The sequence below is a fragment of the Prionailurus bengalensis genome, chromosome B4, assembly GCF_016509475.1.
Source record: "Prionailurus bengalensis isolate Pbe53 chromosome B4, Fcat_Pben_1.1_paternal_pri, whole genome shotgun sequence".
NCBI classification, from domain to species: domain Eukaryota; kingdom Metazoa; phylum Chordata; class Mammalia; order Carnivora; family Felidae; genus Prionailurus; species Prionailurus bengalensis.
In genome coordinates, this window is record NC_057358.1 from 90,912,003 (window position 1) to 90,933,495 (window position 21,493).

Genomic DNA, 21,493 nt, shown 5'->3' on the forward strand with positions numbered 1-21,493 from the left:
CGAAAGCTTATGATCTTTCCACTACTATGTGCTGTCAGATATTTTGGGAACTATTTGCTATAGGGTAGGTCATGTTATCTCCAGCAACTTGAAATGCAGGTTAGAAGCTAGGTTTCAAGAAACCCTTTGGAGACAGGCTCTCTCTTTGGAGACAAGCTTTTGTCTTTATAAGACAAGCTTATAAAGGGATTCGAAACGTGTGTCTACCGCAGCTGATATCCCCAAACTTCTGGCCCCCAAAACCCACAGGGCTGTGTCTTTGGAGATTAGAACACATCCACTCTTCTTCTTTGTTCAATGAAGGGGCTAGATGAAATGCCTTCTGAAGTTCCGACCAATCTGCAGAATTCTGATGGCAGGAGGGAAATAAGACACACATGTGATCGGAACGCCAGGTTTTCTTTCCTTGTTCTTCTTCATTCAGTAAATACGTAGTGAGCACATCTTGTGCACCAGGCACTAATGCTAAGCACTCTTTCCGTGTTTAAGAGTTCTATTTGTTAGGCGAATTTCCTTTTTTGATGACAATGATGATGATTTTAATGTGGAGTCCATGTTAGGGCCTGGAGTACCAGGCTTCTTAGGAAAAGAAAAAATTGTGTTTCCCACATAACATTCTTCCAACCTTCATGAACTTGCTTCTAAGCATATTATGTAAAGTTAAGTATACAGTTCTGCCTCCAAGCTTTTTTTTTTTAAGTGAAAATATGAAAACAAGCAAGGAATAAGTAACACTTTTAACAAGTTATGATGTGGTAGTTGCAAATGTTAGTATGATCGTGTAGTCTGAAATCTCTGTTCTTACACATGCAGGATTCCCAGCCTGTCTCCCCAACCCCCAGCCCACCCCCCCGCCCACAAGTTGTAAATGCTTAGAACAAGTTACTGTCTCAATTATACATGGGTTTGTAGCATAGAACCAAATTCCACCCTGGTGAAGGGAAACCAAATATATACTCCCACAGTATTGGACAGGCTGACGTGTTAAAAACAAAACAAGCCCCTGGAAGGTTTTGTTGGTCTTCTATTGAAAAATAATATTCCGAAGGGCATTCAACACAGGAGAAAAGTTAAAGCCAGTGTTTTCCTACATGTGAAAATCCTGGATCTGTGCTGGTTTACAGACCAAAATCCTAACTTGTTTTGCAGCCTTTGTGAAGGTTGATCAGAATGATTAAATAGTGTGGGTCTTAAAGAACAATGGGAACCTCCCAGATCGACGCCACACAGCGCAGCTAATGTGTTTCTTCTAGATGTAGACTCAGAAGAGGGTTTCAGTTTACATGTAACACTGGCCTGAAGACCAAGGAGCAAGTCTGCTTTTATAACAGGTCCAAGTGATAATTGTGATATTTTGCCCTTTAGCTAATGGTGCGAATTTTATTTTTGAATAGGCTTTTTGTAAATGAGATGCTCATTTTAAAGTCCTCTTACTTGCAGGGCTTTCTCTCTCTCTCTTTGAGAGATTTGCTTTCTGTGACTTGGAAATGCAGTGAAACCCTTTGTGAAAACAACCTTCTCTTCAGCAGATTTTAGATACGCCCGGATCACATCGTGGCCCCTGAAACGTAACAACTGCACCGAGAAAGCCTGGTGTAGCCCTGTTAGCCTTTAAGGTCAATAGCCTCCTCCTCTTAACCCCACCTACCATCCCCATGCCCATGAAAAAGGATTTCTATCTTCCATATTTGTGTAATTGACTAGTGGGTAAACTGTGCAGTCTCACAGTTGATCCCAAAGATTAAATCAGACACTGCTTCTGTATTAGGGAATTTTGTACTCGTATAACTCACTATGTACTAGCCAAAGGGTTTCTTAAAAGCTTCATTCTAAAGGTGACAGATGGGTGTAATGGAATATTTGCATTGACTGAACCTTCTTTGAGATTGGACTAACTTGAAGGAAAACTTTCCCTTGAAGAGTTCCAGCTTGTTAGGCGTGAAAGAGCATTTATTGAGCATCTCATTTATGGTGGGCACTTCACTCCTCCCAGGAGGCATTATCTCCATTTCACACATGAAACCGAATTAAGGTTTTCAGGGACCTGCCCAAAGTCATAAAGCTAAATGGCAGAGCAGGGATTTGAATCTAAGCTTTCCCAAGTAGCGTCTGTGTTCCTCTTAAGACAACTCCCTCTCTCCCTAAGACAACACTCAGAAAGAGGGTGTGATTCACTGGGCACTCCTGGCTTTCATTTAAGTTAATTCATTGCCCTTACGACCAAAGGTAGGACAGTGACACTAACCTTTGACAATAAATGATTCCTTTGTGGAGTCATTCACAGGTAGTAAAACGATTGATACACAGTGCCCAAACCTGATGGTTAGACTGAGCTCCTATAGCTACTAAGTTTCCTTCTGTTCGGGGAAATTAGCTGAGTCAGTGACAATTTTAGTTGATGAAAATATCTCCGTATGGTATAGAATGCCTATATGCTGGGGAGAGGTAATAGTTTTAGGAGGGGAGAACCCAGCCTTTAGAGATGAGCAGAACTGGGTTCAAATCCCAGGCGTGCTATGTATCAGTTTTGTGGGTTACCTTTCACAACTATCTAAGACGTAGTTGCTCATCTGTAAAATAAGGGAAATAATAATACTTACCTTATAAGACTGTTATAAAGCTTAAAATAACACACGTGAATGACTTAGCCCAGTGCCTAGGGTATTTTAAACGCTCAGTAAATGTGAACTAACATTATGCTAATCATGCAGAATTTGGGTTAATGCCTAGGACCTGTTGGATAGTAATGCCAGGTTAGGGGGATACCATTTGTGAGAAATCTTGTGGAGTATTTTGCCTGCCTGTCTGTCTGTCTGTCTATCCTTCCATCCTCTATCTGCATCTATTTTTACAAGGCAGATGGAAGAGAGAAAGAGGAGAATCTCACTTGGCAGTGTAGACAGTTATAACGGAGCATTTTAGTGTCATTGTACCAAGTAGCTAGCTACTGGCTGCTAACTCAGGTAACAAAAGTAGAATACAAAACAAGTTATCCTGGCTTAGGTTACCTGTATTTTTGTGCTTGTATAGCCTTGGGATGATTCTTATATATAGAACAAGGTGCACTACGTTTTCTTTATCTTGAAAAGTATAAATATACGTTTGTACAGAAGATGTAAATTGCCTATGGGTGTGGGTGCACAGGTGCATTTGTATGTATCTTTTGGTGTATTGGGGGATTGGAGTAGAGGTCAAAAACAGAGGGAAATTACTTTATAGATTACGATGAAATCTGATTCAAAAGGTGAAAACCACTGATACCAGAAAAATCTTCTATAAAGAAAAGAAATTAAAAAAAAAAAAACCTTTTAGCTTTCTGGTACTCCCAGTTTCTATCTCAGAGACAAACATTGATGATTTCTGCCAGGTTTTTTTTTTTTTTTCTTTCTTTGCTTTAAATGAACCGATGGACAAGTGATTGTTTTTGGCAAGGAATAGGAAATTATGTAAAAGTAAGCAGACGTTTGGTGTTTTGAATTAGAAGCCTATGTATTCTTACTTTGGACTTACTTTTGATTGGTACAGTAGAAATGCTTTTGCTTAGATGTAGGTAGAAATGCTTTGTAAAGTGTTATGCAACATATCAATATTAATTTTTGTAACTTTACTTGTGACATGGAAAAAAATCATTTAAGAAACATTAGCTTTCTAAAATACTCCTTTACATAATTATGGATATGCGGGAGTATTTTTGTTGTGGTTGTGGATGGAAATAACAGCCAAATAGCTTTTTAGAAGTATTTTCATGCATTAGAGAAGACATCACTCCAGGGGAATGTTTTAGGGTGAGAGTTGCATAGATAGATATCTCTTTACATCATGCAATGAAAAGCCAGAAGAAGAATCTACTCAAACATGGACAAGAAGATGAGCCTTCATTCAGAGGGAGATTGTTAAAACAATCTCAATGCCTCATCACAAACCAGAACATTCTCGCTTGGAATGTGTCCCTTGGTGCAGCACTTATAAATCATGTCAGGTAGGAAACAATATGACTTCCTTTTTCATTTTGCAGAAAGCAGAAGCCACTGGAGAAAAACGGCCAAGAGGCAGACCCAGGAAATGGGTGAGTAACAAGATACAATTTCTGTGTGTGTGTGTGTGTGTGTGTGTGTGTGTGTGTGTGTGTTTGTAAAGAAAACTTATTTTTTTTAAGTGACAATTACTTTTATTTTATCAATTACATGTATTTCTAACTTCTGGTTCGATGAATCTTTGAAAGGGTTAAGGCAGGCGACAAATTATCACTGCTCTTTACCATGAGGCTCCAGGAGTTTACTCAGAACGCTTTTCTTTCCTGGGAGTGACTCCTCTTTCTATCTCTTATCAACATGAAAAGAGTCTCCACTCTTCCTTCAAAGGGAGTAACAAACAATGAGTTGACTTGTTCTGGTGGGTTGAGTAACTAAGGTTAAAGGGTATTATGAAACCTTGGAAGTTGATTACAAATGGTGATAAAATTCAGATGAAATGTGTATGAGATAACTTTTTAACGTTTTCTTTTTTTTTCTTCTTCTTCTTTTTTTAAATTTCCTCCATGGCTTTGCTCTGGACACATCTCATTTTCTAGGTGGTTTGTGTTTTCCTTTTTACATTGGCGTTTTAGGAAACCAGGTTTAAGTTTCCAGATTGTTTTTTTTTTTTCTTCCCTTAGTGGTCCTTCTTACATACTAACATTTGTGACAGTGGCCTCTGTGCAAGCTCTTGATCCTGCAGGAACACCGATCCTGTATCTTTTTGAGACCAGAAGTTCAGTGATAGCTGAAGAGCTTCGCTAATTTTACCACTTAAACCTTGTTCCCTTTGCTGCTGCGCTACCCATGTTCTTCTGGTCTGTCTTCCCATTGACAGCGGAGAAAAGTCTTAAACATGAGTAAAACCATTTCTCAAGAAAGATAAAGGCGTCCCCCATACGAGGAATCATCTGTGATGGGATCTTTGACTTTCTTTTTCTCCCTTCCCTGGTTTAGTCTTCATGCTTCATCGTTTTAAAAAGTGTCTTCGCTTCTATGCCGGAGTATATTTTCCTGGTGGTATGCCATTCCTTTCTCCTCTTGAGTTCTACATCACTTTCTATTTATACTGTGGTATTGCCTTTCATTTAATTTATTCGTCTTGTATTTTTTTTCCTCTGCTCAACATGTGTTGGGATTAGATTTCTTAGCACAAGGAAATGGGGATGATCGTTAGATTAAAAACATCTCAGTGTCGCAGTATAACCTTAAAGTAAAGCATTGCATTCAACCTTCTGGTCAATAAATGAATGATCTCCAAACCTACCCACCGGGTGGTAATCATCTGGGCTGTTTGATACCTTCGGTATTAGGGAACTCACTACCTCTTAAGCCTGCCCCTTCCTTCTTGGAAAGCTCTGAACATTAGAAAATTCTTCTATCTGACTCCCTCTAGCTTCCGCTCACTGTCCTTGGTCCTCCTTCCAAGGATAGATATCTAGTAATTGTTTTCACTTTTATTCATGATAGTCCTTCACGTATTTGAAGACGATTAATGCGTATTCTTTGTTGTCTTTTCTAGTCTGAATATCTTCAGTCCTTTCGGTTTTTTTCCCCATAAAGGAATATTCTTGTTTTTCTCTTCTTAGTATGTTTATTAACCTTTTGAAATAGGTCACCCAGAGCTAAGTATCATGTTCCAAGTGTGGGCTCCACAACCGGTGGGTTTATCACCTTTCTTGCTGTACGTGTGGTTCCAGTTATCTGTTACTGACTAATTAGTCAACCATCCCCCAACTTAATAATTTTTTTTTAAAGCCATTTTATCATGCTCATGGATTCTTTGGGTCAGGAATATGGGCAGGGCACAGCAGAAAGTCTTGTCTCTGCTTTAGGATGTCTGGGGCCTCAACTGGGAAGACTCAAACCGCTGGGGTTGACTCAGGCACTTGGAGTCTAGATTCTGGAGTCTACTTTACTCACATCTTGCTTTTGCAAGATGGGCTTGAAGTCTGGGTGCATCAGGAGCACCCACACACCTGGCTTTTCCAGCTTGGTGGCCTCAGGGTAGATATTCAGCCTTCTGACATACACTCATGGCTCCTAGACAAATGAGGAGAAAGCTGCTTAGTCTCAGAAGTCAAGAAGTGTTGCTTCCATTTACATGCCAGTGAGCACGCGGTTGGCTAAGTTGGTACTGGCATTCATATTGAATATAGGTCTGCCAGTTTCTAAGCATCAGAACTTTGAGACGGCATCCCCCTGAGCTAATCAATAAGAAAGACCCATACAAACTTTCTAAAATGCAACATAATAGAAAACGTAAGTTCTTTAAAGTCAGGAGATTAAGGTCGCTAAAGTGAAGTAAGTTGTAAGCAACTACAATGACAGTTAATGAGCACAAAAGCTTCCATCAAGTGTGACTTCTTTTTGGTCTCTCATCTTTCCTGAGCTATAATTGACATATAAAATTATGTTAACTTCAGGGAACCAAAGTGATGATTTGTTACTTACGTATTATAGAATGACTGCTGTAGTAACATGTGTGAAGTCCTCCACCCCCCTCACATAATTACCTTTTTTTTCGTTTGTTTTTGTGGTAAGAGCAATTAAGATCCACCCTCTTAACAACTTTCAAGCATATAACACCGTGTTGTTGACTATAATCACTTGCTAGATCCCCAGAATTGGCCACTGAAAGTTTGTATCCTTTGACTAATGTTTCCTCCTTTCCCCCGTCCTCCACTCCTGGCAACAACCATTCCACTCTCATTCCTATAAGTTTAGGTTTTTAGATTCCACATGTAAGAGGTCTCATTCAGTATCTGTCTGTTTCTGTCTGACTTACTTTGCTTAGCCTAACGCCCTCAAGGTCCATCCATGCAAATGGCAACATTTCCTTCTTTCTCAGGGTTGAACAATATTCTGTCCCATATATTCTGTGTGTGTGTGTGTATGTGTGTGTGTGTGTGTGTGTGTATACGTGTGTGTATACACTCGCGACATCTCCTTAAACATTCATCTGTAGATGGACACTTAGGTTGTTTCCATATCTTGCCTCTTAAATGGTCTTCCTACCTTTTATCTGTTCTACCTTTGGGGTATCCTGTAGTGTTCACCAATAACATCTGTAGGTTGTAGTCACGTCACCGCTCTTCTCGGAAGCTTTCTCTAGTTGCACAGATGACCACTGAGTTAATCACAAAATGCCCTAGCACTTTCAGGCCCTACCCCCTCCCCAGTTTATACCCACCTATTTTTATGGCTTTATTTCCCACCACTCATCTTTACACAGCCAGTGGTTCAGCCAAGGACCTACGTGGTTTTTTTTTTTTTCTTTTCTCAGTGGATTCTTCCTTATTTGAGGGATATATGCATTCCAGCCATCTGATCTTTATGTTGGGTAAGAACCCCATGTGAGGCATCCACCGTAGAAACCCCTGCTTTCTGGGGCATCCTCATTGACTGTCATGATTTCTAATTTTTCATTGGCTGTGAGAATGAAAAATGTCCTGTGGTGAATTGTTACTAGTCCCTGATTTGGTTCCCAGAGAAGAGTTGTTCTACTTAGAAGAGGAAATAAAAGGAAATTGTGTATTTTTTCTAGACAGTGTGTTTCCTCTTTGCTTGTATACTGTTGGGGGCGGGGGGAGTATGCAGCCAGTCACAGCAAGGCATTAATTTCAGTGCCATTCTTTGCTGGAAAGCTTGTACTGAAGAGATAAATTATTGCATTTTCCATAGGAAATGGGCTTGTCCTTTATAGTTAGTTCAGTTCTTTCCAACAGTGTCGTTTACCAATTTCCTTGTATTAGAGACATAATTTTGACTGCATTTACTAGGTACGTGGCCTAAAAGCCAAATTGCTACCCTTTTATTCTTCTGAGTTGTTAAATTTTGTTTTAAGGTTCTTTCACTTTTAAAAAGATATCTTATAAATCTGACAGCGTCATGTGAGAGACCTGGAAAAAAATACCTACGGTGTGACTTTCTCATCTGATGCGATTGGAATCAGCAGCTCGTAGGTTGCTCAAGAGTTGACTAACCAAAAGCACGCTAAACCAAAGTCGACTAACCAAAAGTAGATGGAGGGGAGAAACTTGTGTCGGTCTTGTTTTGGTGAGAGATGGACCATTGGCTAATCCAGTGAGTATATTAGCTGAATTTTGATTAAGGGCACTTCTATTATGTCCTTTATTCTCCTTTGTTCCCTCCATCCCCGGAGTTTGAATTAGATTTCGGGTCTGCTATTTTGCTGAGCTAATCTGGACTTCCGCTTTTTTTTTTTCTTTTTCTTTTTCTTTTCTTTTCTTTTCTTTTTTTTTTTGACATGGAGGAGGTGAGAGGTTAAGGAAGGGGAGAGAAGTGGGACCAAAATTTTCTCCTGGTCTTTAATAGTTGGGAGCTCAAGATCTGGATTCGGGTGGCTTGGATTCCAATTTCGGCCCATCACTTGCTTAACTGTGGATTCTGGAGCAAATTACATGACCTTTTAAAGACCTAGTTTCCTTATCTCTAGAAAGGTGGTGAGAGCAGCACATTTCTCACAGAGTTGTTAGATACATATATTTCTCATACGTAGAGTTGTTGCAAGGATTAAATACGATCATGCATGCAAAGGGCTTAATAAAAGGCATAGCACGTGCAAGTGCTCAATAAATATTAGGCACTGTGATGAATTCCACTGTGTATTTTCATATAGATACCGCCGACAGCCTAGACCCTACTTAACAGCCACCGATAGTTACACACATAGAGTGAGGTGGCAGTCACGTACCCAACCAACCAAGGACCCTTGATGGTATCATCCTGTCTTTAATGTATCTGTGCTGAATATCATCAAGCTTAGGAACTGCTTACAAATAATACTAAAGCGCTTTTTAAAATTATTTATTTATTTTAGTGTTTATTTTTGAAGAGAGAGAGACAGAGAGTGAGCAGGGGAGGGGCAGAGAGAGAGGGAGACATAGAATCTGAAGCAGTCTCCAGGCTCTGAGCTGTCAGCACAGAGCCCAACAGGGGGCTTGAATTCATGAACCACGAGATCATGACCTGAGCTTAACGGACTAAGTCACCCAGACGCCCCAAAAGTAATTTTTTTTTTAATTTTTTTAAACGTTTTTTTAATTTATTTTTGAGACAGGGAGAGACAGAGCGTGAACAGGGGAGGGTCAGAGAGAGGGAGACACAGAATCTGAAACAGGCTCCAGGCTCTGAGCTGTCAGCACAGAGCCTGACGCGGGGCTCGAACTCACGGACCGCAAGATCATGACCTGAGCCAAGTCGGCCGCTCAACCGACTGAGCCACCCAGGCGCCCCCCAAAAGTAATTTTTAAAAAAATGTTTTTTTTTTTTTGAGGGCGAGACAGAGACAGAGAGAGCGAGCGAGTGTCGGGAGGGGCAGAGAGAGAGGGGTACAGAGGATCTGAAGCAGGTTCCGTGTGGACAGCAGAGAGCCTGAGGTGGGGCTTGAACTCTCAAACTGGAAGATTGTGACCTGAGCTGAGGTCGGACGCTTAACCAACTGAGCCACCCAGGCGCCCCCATATAAAAGTACATTTTAAATCTATTTCCAGTTAAGGGGGAGATTTTATATAGCAGCTTATAAATCTTTCTTCCAATTGTGGAGATTTGGTGTCATGTGTTGTTCATCAGTTTGAAAGTATTATTCCTTCTGTTTGTCTCCATACGCACATGCAGAGATGTGCTGGTTTCTTGGAACCTCCATAGAATTCCATTAGTCAGTCCTTATGCCAGTTGAAACTAGGCATTTAATAATTGCCTTTCTCAGTTTTTGCCGATGAAGGGAACTCATCACATAGCAGAGTTAGTGATGGGAAATACTTGGAAAAAATTTCAGAGGATGGACTGAAAGCTCAAGAAGATGTGAACCTGGTGGATGAAAGGCTCCATCCAGATGTTGCTTAAAGAAGCAACTAGTACTTCCAGAAGAACAGAAAAGCAAGGATGAAATAATAAAGAATAAAGCACTGGGAACAAAGACGCTTGGAGGTGTTTTGTTTTCAGAATATCTTTATGAGAAAGGAAATTAATAACAGAAGGGAAGTATACCCCCAATATGAATTAATGGTTTGTAAAGAGAAAAAAATCCTCTGGAGATACTGAGATTGACCTAAAAATTGAACCGAGGACTAGCTGCTGAAGCTTCATTTTGAATGGTCGCTAGGCAGTTAATAACAAACCCCAGCTGTTTCGGGGGTTGCTCGTTCTCTTTATTTGGTAACAGGGTGTGTGCAGTACGTTTGAAACCTATGCATTTCCGGGACGCCTGGGTGGCTCATTCGGTTAAGTGTGGGACTCTTTCTTAATTTGGCCTCAGGTCATGCTCCCATGGTTGTGAGATTGAGCCCCTCGTCAGGCTCTGCCTTGAGCGTGTAACCTGCTTAAGATTCTCTCTCCCTCTCTCTCTGCCCCTTTCCCTGCTCACGCACACTCTCTTCCTAAAGCAAAAAAATATATAAACTAAAATAAGAATATGCATTTCTGTTCTGTCTCTTCTGAGGGGGCAGTTGTCTTTTGTTAAAGAGCTTGTGATGCCCAGGAAAGTGATGTCATTTCAGCTGTCAGTAAATGTGGGGATTTGAGATAGGCAACGGAGTTTTTTGTTCTTTCAAGTCTGAAGAAATCTAGAAACTTAAGTGATTATTTGAAGATCCAGAACAGGAAATTAAATCGGAATAAAGCCCGTTACAAACTAGACTGATTAAAACTCTTCGGATTTCTTCTAAAGATCCCAAGCATTAATGCATTGAGGAACCTGGAAATCTGATGTTGAAGTTCAAACATTAGGTTTTCATTTCCATTACTTTTTCCCTCCAGATGTTTGTTACTTTTTTTTTTTTTAGCTTTTAGCCATTTGTAATTTAACACTTGCTTTGTTTAAACTGAAGTAGAACTTTGATGTTTAGAAAGGAATATCCAATAATGCATATTGCAGATAATTGTAACTTTTTATGGGAGTCAGAGGGAAAGAAATGACTTTGATATAACATCAAGAACTGCTAATGGAGTGTGTGAAGGCAAAACCATTTTCCCTTAGAGACTTTTTGTTATAACATGCGTTAAAAAATGGAGATGTTCCCTCTAAACCAAACATGGTTCTTTGATATATGTTCAGTAATTTAAATATTAATCTTCCAATGCATATAATGTGTTTAAAATTAATAAGCAGTGTTTGCTGAAATGATCTCCTTTGCAATGTTTTCTGATAAACATGGAATACTTTGCAAACTCTCATGGAACTCTTGGGGGGGGGGGCGTGAGAAGTGGCTTAAGTTTATTATTTTTTTTAACTTTATTTGGTTTTTTTATAGCTGACTGTGAAACTCACTAACATAACTATTTAAAGTTGCAAGGTTAAATATGAAAATACTAAGAAATAAATTATACTCTGAAGGCAAGAATTAGATTTGTTCATTCATAGCTTGATTCAAGATCAAACTCCTTTCTTACTTGTCGGAATGTTGAAATGCTGGTCTTAATTGTTCCGCTAAATGAGTCCTTAAAAACGAGGCTGATAACCTGCCCTGTTTTGTCATCTGCATGGCCAACTGCTTACCAGATCCTGACTGTTCAGGACTACACAACCATTGACCTCAGGGTCTGCCACCCAGGTATTGCTGCCACAATATCACAATAACCATGGGACCTTATCAAACTATCATCAAGGGAGGACATATTTTTGTCCCATTTGTGATTGAGTGGCAAATTATAGACAGGAGCTAGTTCAGATAAATGTTCTATTTCCCTGCACAAAATTAGCGGCTCAAGAAGCCCTGTCTAAGACAATTCTACTCTAATTAAATGTCAGGTATTATGGAATTCAAGATGATATGAAATTATATGACGGTAAAGGTATTTAAGACCTTATCCATACCGCCATGCACATAGTTAGCTGTGCTTTCCCAAAATTGAGTATTTATGGATGGGAGTAAATTTTTCTAAAATATTAGAAGTTCTCATGATGTATATAAATAAGTTTATATACATTCTCATGACGTATATAAATGTATATAAATAAATGCCACATCCCTCTATCCATACACACACACACACAAACACACACACACACTTTTTACTAGGCAACATAAGTAAAACTACTCCATATTTCAAGATAATATTTCTGTTCTTTTTTTATTTAAAAGAATTGTTTTAACATTTTATTTATTTTTGAGAGACCGAGAGAGACAGAGTGTGAGTGGGGGAGGGGCAGAGAGAGAGAGAGACACAGAATCTGAGGCAGGCTCCAGGCTCTGAGCTGTCAGCACACAGCCTGACAGGGGGCTTGAACTCATAACTGAGAGATCGTGACCTGAGCCGAAGTCTGACGCTTAACCGACTGAGCCACCCACACGCCCTTGTTCTGTTTCTAAGGGTGGAATCTGTTTTTACTTTAAGGTTCTTTTTTTAATCCAGGAATTCCTTATTCCAAACTCTTCAATACCTGACACAAATATTTAACCATTTTTGGCAAAATTTCAATCTGATGGGACTTAATCAAGCCTACTCTGTCTACATTGGAAATAAGGACTTCTGTGTTTTAAGGAGCTGAATACCTTTGGGCAGGTTGCTTAATTTACCCATGCTTTTTCTCTTGTTTAAGTACCTCACAGGAACATTCTATCTGTAACTAATGGCTTTCAAGCATTTTGGGTTGTAAAACACAAGAACCTTTATTGAGACAGCCAGCTCAGTTACCCAGGGACTGATTTTTGAGTTTGTAGATGATCCAGCCTCCTCCTGTCCCCTTCTTTGCTTTGTTTTCCCTGCTCCCCCTGCTGCCTGCCCTTCGGCCATTTCACTACTCATTAGCACCTCCACCAGATGGGGGGCAGGGCCAGGAACAGGGGGTCAACTCTGGTAAAAGAGTTGGTGGGAAAGAGGCGGGGAGTCATGGCAGACATAAGGTTTTCTGATTTGACGGATCCAGGCTACCCCATACTCTATCCTCAGGGGTAATCCAATGCAGCAGTTACAGTGAAATTTGTTTTTTCACTCAGTGTTTATTCATTTTTATAATAAATGTGACTTTAGAAGTAAGATAAGATGTCTTTTTAAGGATGCTGTAGGAAGCAAAAGTCTCTCTTTTTCTGTTTCCTCAGTCTTGATGAGCGGCTGCAAAGCAGGCTTGAGTTGGCAGGCCTTTGCCCCCTATTCGAATCTAGCAAAAAACGCATTAAATCTACTCTTACGTTAGACTCGGGTTGTGGAATAATAGTTCTTCAAGTTCAGGTAGAGGGAGATGGCTTTATGATGCTTAAAGAGTCCTGTTTGGGTGTGAATAGATCGTGTAGCTAAGCCTAGATGTATGGCCAAGGGAAGCCTTGTGATGGCCTCAACGCATTAACTCAGAAAGCGCACTTTGAGTGTCTCTCTGAACCCGGTATCACGCAGAAGGCTGAGCGTGTAAAGTGGACAACGCAGGCATGCAAGAAACTGCTCGGACACTGTTTTCTTCACTTGTTTGTTTGCTTCTCTCTTGTTTGGCTGGACCATAAACCCTAGGGTTCCGATGGCAAGACCCTTTGCTTTTGTAATTTTCCATTTGTCGAAGCGTTTTGCTAGAGTCTTCTGACAGTCCTGTGGATCAAGCCCTGTGGTAGGTAGGTCCTGGGGGGGGGGTTACTGAGGTCAGCAGCACAGATGGGGGCTGCCTTTGGGGCACTTACAGTCTGGGGAACCAAACAGGAAAATCTGATGCTGGCCCATTAGATTACTACCCTGGGCTTTGGGTGCTGAGCGGCTAAATGAAATTCCAGTTTTCAAGTGTTGTGAGCTCTTTAGAATTCAACAGTCCTTCCACAGAAATGATTGTGTTGCTTTCCGATCCCAAGAGCACTCCATAGCATTCTTTGAATATAGCTATATATATATATAATCTATGAATTAATTGTACTAGGGGGCCTGGGGTGACATTTTCTCTTTATCACCCACGGCAGATATCCAGGCTTACATCAAAGGTATGCATACCTATTTGATTAATCAAAGTAGTGAGTCCTTTTATCTCATTAGCGTAGGTTTAAAAAGATAGGTACTGAATTGTCAGATATAGGCTCCAGGAAGGAGGGGAAATGGAATCAGAAAGAAAGAACAGAAGGATCAGATAGTTCTGTCGGGCCACTGCTTCAGCATACGTTGCTCTGATTTTTTGTCTTTGTTCATGCTGGTAATTTATGTTTGCCAGATAACTTTAAAGTCGCTTGGTGTCGAAGCGATTAATTTATACTCTAAGATTTCCGGGTACTGCTACCCTTTGTATTTGAAAATGAGCCCTTGAAAGTAGAAAGCTTATGTGTATCCTTTTACTCTTAGCACCTAGGACCTAGGAGGAAATTCCGCAAAGCGATTCAGAGCTCAGACCGCCTGCGCCTGCGCTCAGTTATCAGCTTATCAAGGCAAGTGGCTCATTGGCACCAGCTCAGTCTTCTTGTGTGTAAAATAAAGGGTCGTAAGAGTTTCCATTTCGTAGGATGATTTTGTGAGAATTACGCGAGAAGCCATCCAAAAACTGTATTCGGTCTGTGGCAGGTGTTCCCATCGAGTTGTTGTGACGTTAGTACGGTTGCAGGCCCGCGGCAGGACTTCATAAATGTTTGCTGAATAGAATGACGGTGTTTCTTACTGTGCATGAAACATAGTCTTTGCATTTTTGATTTCCAGTAGGAATGTGGATTTGAATTGCATTCTGTGGCTTTTTTTTTTTTCTTTTAATCTGATGATGTGTATTTTCAAAGAGGCTACCAAGGGGTTAAAAATAAAAACCATCGGCATCAAAAGCAGTGTTTGTAATAATTTCAAATTCCAGCTTATGCCCTTCCCCTGAAGAAGTAAGCTGTGAGCTGCTATCACCCAGGCTCGATACAGACTCCGGATGCCTTGCCCTATATTAATGTTTCCATTCCCTCACTCCTGGAAATAGCGTTGTGCTTTCCAAAATAGACTCTAGTGCTGTACCTTCAAAGAATTTTCGTCACAGCTTTGGATCATCAGAAAAACAGAAGAAAGCTTTGTTGGCAAAACCTCACAGAATAATTTTCTCAGGTAGTTTCTAATTTTTTCTACAGAAACTTCTTTTAATTGCCTGTTTCCCATTTCCTTTGCTCCCAATTTTTAGTGTTAACATGGAAATAAACAAAAGGGGGAAATCGGTTAATAACTATTTGTCTCTTTGACTTCTTTCAGGGGCATTCTGAAGCACTTAAAAGGACACACAAAGCAGTGGGGTTTACAATTAAGGGTTCATTGGGGGGGGCTGGGGGGGGGTGGCGAGTGGAAATCTAATACCCTAGGTTTTACATCACTAAAGGGGTAAGGACTTCACAGTCAGAATAACAAAGGTAGCAATGTCACATAACTTAGAAGTTTAAGCATTAACATTACCAATAAAGGAAGTGCAGGTCTGCCAAGTTTCCAGAGGATCCAAATATTTTCGGTCTTGAGGGAGCACCCTATTACGGGAACCACCAAAGCCCAGGGAGGTGAGAGAATTACCCTATGTGGAGGAACAGGGAATCGTAAGATTATAGCTGATACTGCCCTATAAAGTACCGTTTGTTTTGCAGTCTTTTATCACTCACTGTTCCAAAGGATTCTGATGTCAGAGAAGACATAGACCAGTGTGTGTCAGAAGCTGACCCTAGAGTATAGTTTCCTTATTACAGAATCTGTCCCTGCATTTTCTTTCCTGCCATTATTCTCTGGAACGGCCCAACTTCAGTGTTCTTTAAATTCCCTAATGGCAATTGACGAAGCATCGCTATCAGCTGATAGATCCGGCATGGAGTTGGAAGGTATGAACTTGACCATCTCTGTGCTCCCTCCAACACCCCCACCCTCACCCCTCCACACATCCCTCACACACACACCCCCACCCCCCGCCTGTTCTCTGGACACCGACATTCCATGGGTAGTACTGTTCTTGACGCTGGGTGTGCGACTTGGGAGTTTATTGGAAAGAATGGAAAGACAATGTGTGATAATACTGTCCATCCTGGGACATTTTCATTCTCCTGTGCTCTTATTAAATTGTAAATTTCTTGTTTAGGACTCAGTCAACTTTGACTTCACATTCTTTATTCCCTTTTCCTGTCTTTGACCCGTATATTTCCTATATGTGTTGGATAAAAATGAACTCATTCCCAACCCGAATTCACCCTCTTGGAATTCCTTTCATAGCAATGGGCTAGAGTTTAACAATGTTCTGTGTAGATTTGCCATGGATGGTGTGCTCATTTCCAGGCTGTCAAACCAAGGCGATGGTGGGTCCTGGCTTTCTATTAGTAATTTTCTTCTCCCAGGAGTGGTCTCCTTTTTTGTGATACTAAAATGTATCCATGAATCAGTCAGGCTTAGGATTTTGTGTGTTGCTTTACCTCCTGTTTGGACAGTTGATGGGGTACACAGAAACCATTTAAACTTTGACATTTTCTACACAATAAAATGGTAACTTTCGTCTAACACATAGTCTTAATCCGCTGGGCCGTTAAATCACTAATCTCAGTGGACGTCAACTGGGATCCTGTTCAGATGTCAGCACCTATGAGAACAAAACGGCTCTATTGTCTAACCTGCATTGCGGAAACCTCTTAGGTGTTTCTCAGTCTTCACAGGGAAACTAACTCGTGCCATGTGGACTAAATACCACATCGTTTCCTGCTATGGTAAAGCAAGGGAGGCTTTTGTGTTCATTACATACATTATGGGATTAATGGGATGTTCATTGTACCTAGATTGTAGAGTTTGCGGGCACTTGGCCACACCTGATCTCAGTGTGAAGAATTCCCTTGTGACTGAATTTGGTTTTTGTTATTTTGGTAAAAAAAAAAAAGAGTTTTCTGCCCAGGATTATTATAATGCGGTATCTATTCATCATTGCTCTTTCCTATTCTTTTAAGTAATTCTATTACAAAAAATTTAGTTCCCCACCCCCCCATTTGAGAAGCTGACATTTTCTATCCTTAAGGCAAATGCAACTTTTAAAATTTGTGTGACAATTTAGGTGTCTTACGTTGAGGCTTTTTTCTTTTTATAAAATGTTTGAGACCGAGAAGACGTTTCTAGTGGTTTACTTACAATCTCAAAGGTACCTTTGGTAGAAAAATCTCTTTATACATGAGAAAAAGCTGTCTAGAGAGATTTCATGAGTACTCTTGGTGACACGATGCCTGCCTGTGACAAGAAGGTCTTATATTCAACCTAAATTTCTCCTTATACGGTTTTCAGTCCATTTCCTCTTGTGTTGTTCTTAGCGGTGACAGAGAACCTCTGGCATGTCCTTCTTCAAAATAATTCTTCCGACTCGGGGCAGTGTGAAGTGCACACACACTTTGGGTCCTAGCAGATCCGGGTTTGAGTCTGAGCCTCAGCACTGACCAGCCTTCAGCCACTGTTGCCTCTCTGAGTCTAAACGGCTTCTCATGTAAAACACAGCTGATAATCCCTCCCTTGCATTTTAGCTCCAATGTCTAGTTCCTAGTAAATGCTCAAAATACAGTGCCTTGTATCATCTGTGTTAGAACCTGTGAGAATTTATTAAGTCAGCTTTTTCTTTTCCGTGGTAACATTCCCAGATATTTCTAACTTGGTCCTGTTTTTCTAACCTACTAATCTCAGTTCGAAAGGAGACTTCAGTTGGTGTTGGAGATGCAACACTAGGTTTGCAACGAAGGTCTTATCTGACTTGCTTTCTGACTTAATAGATTTGTGGCTCTATGTCCTTAGGTAAGCCACTTAACATCCTTGAGCTGGTTTGCTCATAGGTAATCCGGGGATGACAATTATATCTTCCTCGGCTTCCTCTCTGGGTTGTCGCGAGGATAATGTAAGGAAGTAATTTGTGGGCCACGACGCACCGTACAGGCATAAGGTGATAGCGGTAAATATAATCGGCAATTAAAATTTAACACTTTCCAATCGGTTGAATGAAATTGCTTATTGTTCATAAAACTTCTCATACTTAGGTCACCGTCTTCAGCCTCACCCTCGTCCTACGTAGCAATTATGCTCTTGTTCTATTTCTGTTTTCATCTGCTCTTACAGTTGGAAGGCTAAACCAGATAACTCTAAGATGTATGATGACACATATGAAAAGAGTTCCAACATGAAACGATTGAGCTTGTGTGTCGAGAGGGTGAGTCAATAAGGAGTGTCAGGTGAGGTTCAGAGGGGGCCAGGTGATCAAAGGCGTGAATGAAGGGCTGAAGTGACACAGGAGAAGTGGATGAGCTGGAAAGATGTCCAAGATGATGGGCATTAGAGGAGAGGGTTATAGACCCGTGTCTCCTAAGATAGTCACTGCCGAGTTTCAAACAGAAGAATGGCGTGCTCGAAAAATACCTGAATGAGAAGGGAACTTCGGGACACTGGCCATCACTTCCAGTGGAAGTGACTTGGGACGTTGCAGTGATCCCAAGCGGTAGAGCACAACCCATTTCTGCAGAGATACAATCTAAGGAGGAGGGGTGGTCTGGCAGATTGACCTGTGGGGAGCCGAGGATGTGGTGTTGGAGAAAACCAGCAGGAAAGCCAAGTGCCTCAGCTGTGAGGGCCCGAGCCATGGGGACTGTCTCCGAGTGCTCAAATTGGAGGGTAAGAAAGTAGAGTGGACACAGTAATATTTAAATAGCTATTTACCCATATTGTCTTTTTTTTTTTAAATTTTTTAACATTTATTCATTTTTGAGAGTGAGAGAGACAGAGCGTGAGCGGGGGAGAGGGGCAGAGAGAGAGGGAGACCCAGAATCTGAAGCAGGCTCCAGGCTCCGAGCTGTCAGCCCAGAGCCCGACGCGGGGCTCGAACTCATGGAGTGTGAGATCACGACCTGAGCCAAGGTCGGACGCTTAACCGACTGAGCCACCCAGGCGCCCCTGTATTGCCTTTTTAAAAAAAATCTACTGAGTATACAGTTAGCCTTTGTAGAAGCAAGAAGCTTTCCCCCATATTTGTATCATACCAGTTTTTCGTTTTGTGACCTCATTTCAGTTTGGTTTCGTTTTGTGTTTAATCATGGTGCTGAAAGTCCTCAAGTTCGGGTGGTAGAGAGTAGGTTTTTGTGAAACATCCCTGTTGATTAGGTTACTTATTTCTATATTCTGGTAAAACCAGCCGCAGTGACCCAGCTGTCCATTTGGGACTTGTCGATGCTGCTTTCCTGGGGCCCTTTTCTCCATGGCTGTCTGTGACCTTAGCCATTGAATCATGTAATCGTTTTTGGCCTCCTAAGTCAATGATTCTGAGTGGGCAGAGTGGTAGTGTGATGTCATGTCTGGGGCATGAGCCTGTACCCTCACCGCACATGGGTCCCCACCCTTCCTGGTCTAGGCAGCTCAATACACAGTGCTTGGCACATAGTGAGCGCTCAATAAATTTAGTTGCTTTTCCTGTCTCTCTCTGGACCTCAGAGAGGAATATCCAAATTTGAGAACACCACCATGGTGTTAGGTTCCCCAAGTAAAACCCATAGTGAAAGCAGAGGCAGATGTGTGGGAATGCACTTTCAGACTCCAGTCAATCTACAAAAGACGATTACACTGGGTTTTACAGCGAGGCTTCCCATGCTCACGAATCATAATAAAATCTCTTACGGGATTAATGACTTTGAACCGAATGCAAAATTGATAAACTATGTGTGATATTGTGACATTTGAAAGTATTCAGTATGAAAAATAGCTGATGGGGGTACATATTTAGAGATACTTTGTGTTCTGCACCAACGTTGTTTGGATTTTATTGACCTCTCTTCTTCCCTGCTAAGAAAGATCAGAAGGATGGCCCTCCACGTTGTTTCCAAATTCCTAGATAGGAGAAACGTGAAACTAGAAAGGGACCTTTTGATAACCTTACACATTTGTATTTTTTTTTAATAAAAAAGCTTCTTTCTTGCCCTTTCTCTGGGAGAGAGAAAAAACTAGACTCCCTTCCTTTCTCCCTTTCTCCTCTACTCCAAATTCCAGAAAATGAACCTTTCTTTTGAATTCAGATCATCGTAGATTCGTTTGCGGTAGTAGAAATTGTACTGAACAATCCCTTGTATACTTCGCCCATTTCCGCCTTCACCCCCATGGTGATGTTTTGTAAAACTATAGTACAGAATCCCAGCGAGGATTTTGCATGAATACATTCCACCCGTTGCGTTCACATATTCCTTTTTTTATGTGTCCTCACTTGTGTGTGTGTGTATGTGTGTGTATTAAGTTCTATACAGTTTTACCACCTGTGGAGATTCATGCATGACCGCCTGAGATATTCTCTTCTAAGATTGCACGGTGCTTGAGAGTTTTCAGCACATCCTGTGATGACAGACATGAAGTGTCTTCTCTTCTAAGTACGCAAAAACTGTGTGGCTGTAGGAAGGTGGGGAGTGGAAATCTGGCCGATGGTTCCTGTCTGTGGCTCTTCAGTTACTCTTTCACATTCCCTCATTAGAAAAGGCCGGCTGGCCCAGCCAAAATCATAGGTGGGCTTGGCACACAGCTAACTATTTGCCTGGAGTAACTTATACTTTTGTATTATGTTAAGAGTTCTGCCAATTTCGGAGGCCAGGAAGCAAAGAGTTGGCCTAGTGGTGTAACACACCTGCTTTTCCCAAGGCCACGTACAACAACAGGCTGATTTGAGTATGTGTTTGCCCTCCTGGGATATATTGAAACAGGTCTCCAGAGTCCTCGAGTTGTGGATACATACTTTTCTCCCTCTAGAAATCCATTTCACACGGATTTTGAATGTCCAGGAGAACAGATATTCATTGGGGAAATGTGCTGTTAATTGTACTTTGGCTATCTGGCCTGGTCTCCAGGATGAACGGCCGTAGAATCCTGTTATCTTGAGACCTGTAAGGATATCCACATTTGAGAATGCCACAATACCATTAGATCGCCCAATTAAAAAAAAAAATTGCAAATGGCTGTCATACACGCACACACACACACACACACACACACACACCCCACAAAGTTGTGCTGAAATGCAAACACTGGCACATGGCCCAGCTGCCCCACCAGCTAAGTATCTCAGTCTTGTGCTCCAGCCTGAGAAAAAACCAGATTTGCAAATAGTTCAACGTGTGACTATTACAATTTGAGGACGACAAAGATCTGTCACGTTCGACTAGTCACTCCTGGAATCCGAGTGTTTGATGAGATGACCACATTTAGGATGATGATGGTGTTTGGGCATAACAACCAGTGAACAACAAGCTGTAAGTGTAATCACTATGGATCCTTGTAGAGAACAAGTTTAGTATATTTGCTACTGTTCTATCAAATCCTAAATCCCGATTATACCGTAGCATATAAAGAAAGCACTTCTCTTCCTCTTTGGGCTAATACTTCTGCTACTTGGGACCAATGCTTTAAAACTTCATGATTTACAAGTGACATTCTTTGTTGGTAACAATTATTTAAATGATTTAAATAATCCAAGCTTGCTTTGAAATCAACTGGAGACATTTTGAGAATCTTGGAAGTTTAGAAAAAAACTGTATATTAAGAAAAATATGTGGAAGAGTATCAGAAGAGGTTGC

The 21,493-nt window shown here is 41.0% G+C and overlaps 1 protein-coding gene across 2 annotated transcripts in view; it reads left to right on the plus strand.

Annotated features, from left to right (window-relative positions):
• HMGA2 (high mobility group AT-hook 2) overlaps positions 1–21,493 on the plus strand; it is a 141,057-nt gene that overhangs the window by 10,039 nt on the left and 109,525 nt on the right. Inside the window, exon 3 of one of the 2 annotated variants that reach the window (XM_043562961.1) lies at positions 4,016–4,066. The exons of the other annotated variant lie outside the window; for it this stretch is intronic. Within the exon in view, the coding sequence (XP_043418896.1) occupies positions 4,016–4,066 (51 nt within the window). The remainder of the gene's footprint in view (positions 1–4,015; positions 4,067–21,493) is intronic. 2 annotated transcript variants of the gene reach the window in all.